Here is a 6961-nt window from a genome sequence, read left to right as displayed (position 1 = left end):
CGAATAGGTTAAGATCGTTTGACTTGGTGAGCTGATGTGGTTCAGCTGTACTGTAGAGCGAGACCCTTGTGTCGTGTCAGCGTCACCTCGTGATGTGGCCTGCGCGCGCACCTGTTGCATTAATACATACATACCACAATTTGCTATCAATATCTGTAGTTGTGACAAGTAATTAAGCAGCTCTATATATTAAGTCGCTCTGTTTGTCTAATCTCTTGGCTGGTCGATCGTCAGGATGATTTGGAAATGACTATATAATAATCTAAATGATAATGGTCTGCTGGCTAAAGATAGGAAACTGGTTTTAGGTTATTTAGAAACTAAATTATTTGACAAAATTTTTGTGCTGAAAGGACCTGATATGGTAAGGCGGGCAATCGGCCCCTTCTCTTGATACTATGCACCTTAAGAATCGAAACTGACTATAACTGTGAGTGACAGATGCCGACACACTGGTAGGAAAAGAAGTACGCGTTTTTTAAAGCTCCAAACATGCACCGAAGCAATATATAAGTCATCAAATCAAAAACAGGGGGAAAAAATCACCGCCTGAAAAATTCTTGAGCACTCAGTTATGCACCAGTGAGTTGAAATACACGCAGATATAACAAATGTAACTTTCGGCCTAATAATTTCACTATACTCATACCGTGGATGACAGTGTCAATGATGGCCGACCACGTGCTCTCCTAAGGAAGATTCATATGGATTTGCTCTGGTTACCACATGCTGCTTATGCATTTTAATTCATAAGATTTATTTAATGGAAGGTGGCCTATATCTTTACTCAGGCAAAAGTATATTTCCAAAGACAAAAAAAAAAAAAAAGAAAAAGAAGAAAAAAAAAAGAACATTCGAACTCTTTGTGGTGGTACTACCTGCTTTCTATGTTCACTTCGTTAATTCACTGTACTACGGAGGATGCCTCTTGGACCATGGCAAAAGTACGCATTTTAAGTTTGTCAAAATATGCCAAAACTGATCACATTATAACGTTTATGATTTACTTTTGAAAATAAACGTTAACGAAAATGAAACTCTGTCAGCATCTGGAAATATATACATGAAAGTTTCTTTAGAAATATTTTTTTGGTTTACGACGATCTTCATACTGTAAATTAAAATCTCACTGCCTCGTCTGAAGGAAAAATTGCCATTTTTGATTTCGATTTTTGGTTTGTTATTACTAAGCATCGATCTCGGAGAAGAAAATATAAAGTTGATGCCAAAACCAGATGAAAACAGGGCGAGATTTTTTGGCTTTTATTATTTTATTTTTTTTTAGGTGTTTTTTTTAGGTTTTTTGTTTAAGGAGAAAAGGACATTTAAAAATATTTGGTATGGTGGGTATTTCGGACCACAATTTGGTGTATAGTCTTTTTGGATTTTTTTTTTTTGATTGGTGTTTTACGCCGTACTCAAGAATATTTCACTTTTACGACGGCGGCCAGCATTATGGTGGGTGGAAACCGGGCACAGCCCGGGGGAAACCCACGACCATCCGCAGGTTGCTGTCAGACCTTCCCACTTACGGCCGGAGAGGAAGCCAGCATGAGCTGGACTTGAACTCACAGCGACCGCATTGGTGAGAGGCTCCTGGGTCATTACGCTGCGCTATCGCGCTAACCGACTGAGTCACGGAGGCCCGTATATTCTTTTTGGATGACACTGGTCTAATTAAGGATGTGATGCATGTCCAATAAATTTGAATGTAAATTTGTTGTCTATGAATATTATCAAAATCCAGGTTAAACACATTCCTTAGGTGAAAAGACCAAATTCTAGTGCAAATATATTCATTAAGCAGTAAAAATCGCCCCCCTGCCCCCCCCAAAAAAGTTGACCACATTTACCACTAATTTTTCGACTCTTTCATCTGAACTTTTTGTTTTCTCCACCTTTAACATTGCGCAGATATTTTGGTCTCTCGACCTGTTCCCTGGGAATTATACTGGCCGTGTCTTTTATTCAAGCGTAACCAAGGTAGTTGCGGAGTGGGTTAGCTCTTATTGAGCATCGTTGTTGTCAGAGTTATGGAGCCAAACAGCCACAAATGCATGTGGGGTTGATAGCAAGGAACGTTTACCGCTGTTCACACGCACATTAAATCTTCCCTAGCAGAACTAAGATTTAATGTGTCAAATATGTACAAGTTCCAAAAGATGTCTTCAGTTGGGAGAGTTACGGAGAGAAACTGTCCCAGATGTATCGGATTGATGGCAAGGAACATTTACCGCTGCTTACACGCACATTAAATCTTCCGTGGCAGAGCTGAGATTTAACCCTGTCAAATATGTACAAGTTCCACAAAATAACTTCAGTTGATATCGAACGCTGTTGGGAGAGTTACGGAGAGAAACAGTCCCGAATGTGTCGGATTGAATGCGGAGAACATTTACCGTTGTTCACACGCACATTAAGCCTTCCCTAGCATCGACCAACCTCAATCGTGTGGTCCCTGTGTTACTAACCTGTTAGGGTCATGGCATTTAGGTACGTCTGCTAGTGAAAACGAATCTCATTTCCCGAGCCTATATCATAACAGTGAGTTATCGAGATGATGGCCGCAGTACTGTAGACCCTCAAAAATGGTTCTGTCAGTTTGTATCATTGGCAGACTATTTTTGGTGAGGCCAACCTAAGAACAGGTTAGTTAATTTGTAGGAACATGCGGATGACATCAATTTATTTTACCGGGAAGATTCAGTGTGACTGTGAACGCCCGTTTGGGGAGGCGGTAGATCCAGGGTCAATTCTGAGTCGATTCACACCTATTTATTTATTTGATTGATATTTTACACCGTAGTCTAGAATATTTCACTTATACGACGGCGGCCAGCATTATGGTGGGAGAAAATCGGGCCGAGCCCTGGGGGAACCCACGGCCATCCGCAGGTTGCTGGAGAGACGAGTCACACCTAGGACCTTAAAAGAGGAAGTTGTAACTTCTTCGCTTGGCAGTTCAGTATGAAGGGGATAGTGCAACGACTGGTTGACCCGTATCAGTATAATAGCTCGGGCGGGGCTGCTTACTTGCCTTCGGTAAAGCGTCTCAGTGAAACAGCACTAGATAAAAGAGCGATGGAAATCGATTTAATTACATGCACTCTAAGGATTCCTTCGTTGGACTCAAAAATTGTTTAGCACGAGATTAAACCCCAAGCACTCACTATTCACCGTCAATACGACACACTTTGGGACTGTTTCTCTCCGTAACTCTCGGAACCGCGTAGCTCGATAAGAGGTACCCCACTCAGCAACTCGTAACCAATGCTGCAAGAATCAACCCACGAAACCCTATCTCAACTGTCACCCAATAAGCGTCGATTCGTATCCCTGTAAGCATTATATACCTGAGTAAAAATATCGGAGTTTCTATCACCGAACTGACAAATAGCTAACACAAATAAACCTTAACTGATTGGTTTGATACTTCTGCTGTCAGGAAATTCCCCAAAATATGGGATTTTTGCCCGAGAGGGGTATAACAATATGTTCTTAATCTGGGTGTTTAACTAATTTACTTATTGATTTGATTGGTGTATTATTTGATGCATATGCTGCCCTGACATCCGCCGGACATCCTCCATCATGGGACACCGCCTTTAAGCCAGTCCGTAGAGGCTTTTCTCCCCCACAAATGTCGCATAGGCATCGCCTTCACACCGAGTCACACAAACATAAGTCCCCCATCCACTGGTAGAAACGCACCGGTGATAAAACGCGCTTTTGGGGAGACGAGAAATGCCAGTGCTGCTCCGACATCCTCCGGTTGGATGACTTCCTTCATGAGACACCGTCTTTCGGCAAGTTCCGTTGGGTCTATTTCCTTCCACGCCTTAGTCTTTGTAATACCCGGGATCACCACATTGCACGTGATACGTTTGGGGGCCAATACGAGTGCATAGTGCCGGGTCAAGTACTCAAGCGCCGCCTTTCCGCAACCAGCCATTAGGTAGAAGGGTCTAGGTGAGGACATTAGGTTGACTCCAGGGCTGGAAAGTACTACGATCCGACCCCCGTGTGGTGACTTCTCCATGTAAGGCACTCCTCGCCCCACCAGCCGCCAAAAGGCCTTCTGGTACAGTTTTGTGAAGGCCTCAAACGTTTTCTCTGGGTCTTCATCATTTATGGGTGGCATAACGCCAGCTGTGTGGAGAATAGCGTACAAGGAGCCACCGAAGTCCTCGTCGACGACCTTGAAAATCTCCTCCACCGTTCTCTTTTCGGACACATCGCCTGAAAAAAGCAAAAATATCTGCTAATTTTCAAGTGAACTGTTTCGCATTAAGATGTATCAGTAGTGTTAGACCTTGTCTTGGATTTGATTTGGCTTGGTTGTGGAACGCCGTACTTCGGACTTGCTAGACTAGTGGTAACATTAATTCGAGTGCAAAAGGCACGAGTTGCAGCGAGAAACGAGATGCAACATGTCGTAATCCCGAAAAAGGATATTTCTTCAAGGCTGTCACTGATAGTTGTACACTCTTTGTGAGCTCAAGCGGACATACTCGCATTTTGGCGTTTCCTAGCTTTTCTTCCAATGGCAGGAGATCGCAGAACTGTTATTTAGAGTAGCGGGGTATCTTGCCTTCCATGCGTATTATGGTGTAGCGGTGGAGAGATAGGATATTTATTTATTTATTTGATTGGTGTTTAACGCCGTACTTAAGAATATTTCACTTATACGACAGCGGCCAGCATTATGGTGGGAGGAAACCGGGCGCAGCCCGGGGGAAACCCACGACCATCCGCAGGCTGCTGTCAGACCTTCCCACTTATGGCCGGAGAGAAAGCCAGCATGAGCTGGACTTGAACTCACAGCGACCGCATTGGTGAGCGGCTTCTGGGTCATTACGCTGCGCTAGCGCGCTAACCGACTGAGGCGCCTCCTTTCGACACCATATATATTTCCGTGTATTGCCGTAGATAGCTGTTTACGAGTAACATCCCCCGTACCAATCCAATACAGATATGTCTACATACAGTATTAAAACTATAAATTTCACTGTGTTATAAAACCTTTTCTACAGGTGACCTCTCCAAGTTCTAATTAAAGTAGAAACAAGATAATATTGGTAAGGTAGGAAACTGAACTACTAGCAACTGTTAATGACACACCCTGTAGATGAGAAGTGAGGTTGGTGGGACAGTCATATACTCACGTCGACCAGTTCAAGAAAATTGATTTAAATTCCTGGGCCCAGTTGTTCAAAAGTGTATTAGAATTTAAACCGGGTTTTAAATTTGGTTCAGACTAAAATGGCGTTTACTTTATATTGGGTCTAGCGATTACTAATTACCCCTCCTGCATGAGAAACTGTGGTTTTACCTCTCGAGTATGACTTTTTAAATTTATTTTGATTGGTGTTTTACACGGTACTGAAGAATATTTAATTTATACGACGGTGCCCAGTTTGGAGGAAACCCACGACCATTCACAGATGACTTCCCACGTATGTTCGGAGAGGATGGTCAATTACTCCTCCGGTATGAGGAAATGCTGGTAATCATACAACTGCCGTAGACAATGTGTGGTTGATTTTCTTATCCTGCAGAAAGATGTGTGGTTAATTACTATTCCTGTAAGAGAATGTATGGCAATTACCCGGCCCTTGTCATGTGTGGAAAAGTGTGGTTGATGGGACGGCCAGTTCAAAGATTGTTCATTTTTATCAGTGTCTAGCGCTTAATAATTACCCTTCCTAGAGAAGAAAATGTGGTTAGTTATCTCTGATGTATGATTTTTTAAAATTTATATTGGTTGGTGTTTCTACGCCGTTCTTAAGAATATTTTATTGATGCGATGGTGCTCAGCCCGTCGGAAACCCACGACCATCCGCAGATTACTTCCCACTTATGGCCGGAGAGAAAGCCAGCATGAGCTGGACTTGAACTCAAAGCGACCGCATTGGTGAGCGGCTTCTGGGTCATTACGCTGCGCTAGAGCGCTAACCGACTGAGGCGCCTCCTTTCGACACCATATATATTTCCGTGTATTGCCGTAGATAGCTGTTTACGAGTAACATCCCCCGTACCAATCCAATACAGATATGTCTACATACAGTATTAAAACTATAAATTTCACTGTGTTATAAAACCTTTTCTACAGGTGACCTCTCCAAGTTCTAATTAAAGTAGAAACAAGATAATATTGGTAAGGTAGGAAACTGAACTACTAGCAACTGTTAATGACACACCCTGTAGATGAGAAGTGAGGTTGGTGGGACAGTCATATACTCACGTCGACCAGTTCAAGAAAATTGATTTAAACTCCTGGGCCCAGTTGTTCAAAAGTGTATTAGAATTTAAACCGGGTTTTAAATTTGGTTCAGACTAAAATGGCGTTTACTTTATATTGGGTCTAGCGATTACTAATTACCCCTCCTGCATGAGAAACTGTGGTTTTACCTCTCGAGTATGACTTTTTAAATTTATTTTGATTGGTGTTTTACACGGTACTGAAGAATATTTAATTTATACGACGGTGCCCAGTTTGGAGGAAACCCACGACCATTCACAGATGACTTCCCACGTATGTTCGGAGAGGATGGTCAATTACTCCTCCGGTATGAGGAAATGCTGGTAATCATACAACTGCCGTAGACAATGTGTGGTTGATTTTCTTATCCTGCAGAAAGATGTGTGGTTAATTACTATTCCTGTAAGAGAATGTATGGCAATTACCCGGCCCTTGTCATGTGTGGAAAAGTGTGGTTGATGGGACGGCCAGTTCAAAGATTGTTCATTTTTATCAGTGTCTAGCGCTTAATAATTACCCTTCCTAGAGAAGAAAATGTGGTTAGTTATCTCTGATGTATGATTTTTTAAAATTTATATTGGTTGGTGTTTCTACGCCGTTCTTAAGAATATTTTATTGATGCGATGGTGCTCAGCCCGTCGGAAACCCACGACCATCCGCAGATTACTTCCCACGTATGGCCGGAGAGAAAGCCAGCAT

General features: G+C 42.5%; 1 protein-coding gene across 1 annotated transcript; it reads right to left on the bottom strand.

The window, feature by feature from the left end:
- Nucleotides 1–3670: 3670 nt before the first annotated feature.
- Nucleotides 3671–4039, bottom strand: LOC135478145 (diacetyl reductase [(S)-acetoin forming]-like). The gene has a single exon (XM_064758417.1). It carries the CDS (start codon nt 4037–4039, stop codon nt 3671–3673), a length of 369 nt encoding a protein of 122 aa, XP_064614487.1.
- Between the last annotated feature and the right edge of the window lie 2922 nt (nt 4040–6961).

This window comes from Liolophura sinensis, chromosome 11, assembly GCF_032854445.1.
Source record: "Liolophura sinensis isolate JHLJ2023 chromosome 11, CUHK_Ljap_v2, whole genome shotgun sequence".
In the NCBI taxonomy this organism is placed as follows: domain Eukaryota; kingdom Metazoa; phylum Mollusca; class Polyplacophora; order Chitonida; family Chitonidae; genus Liolophura; species Liolophura sinensis.
The sequence above is the reverse complement of the archived record's forward strand: the minus strand, read 5'-3'. Positions and strand labels throughout refer to the sequence as shown.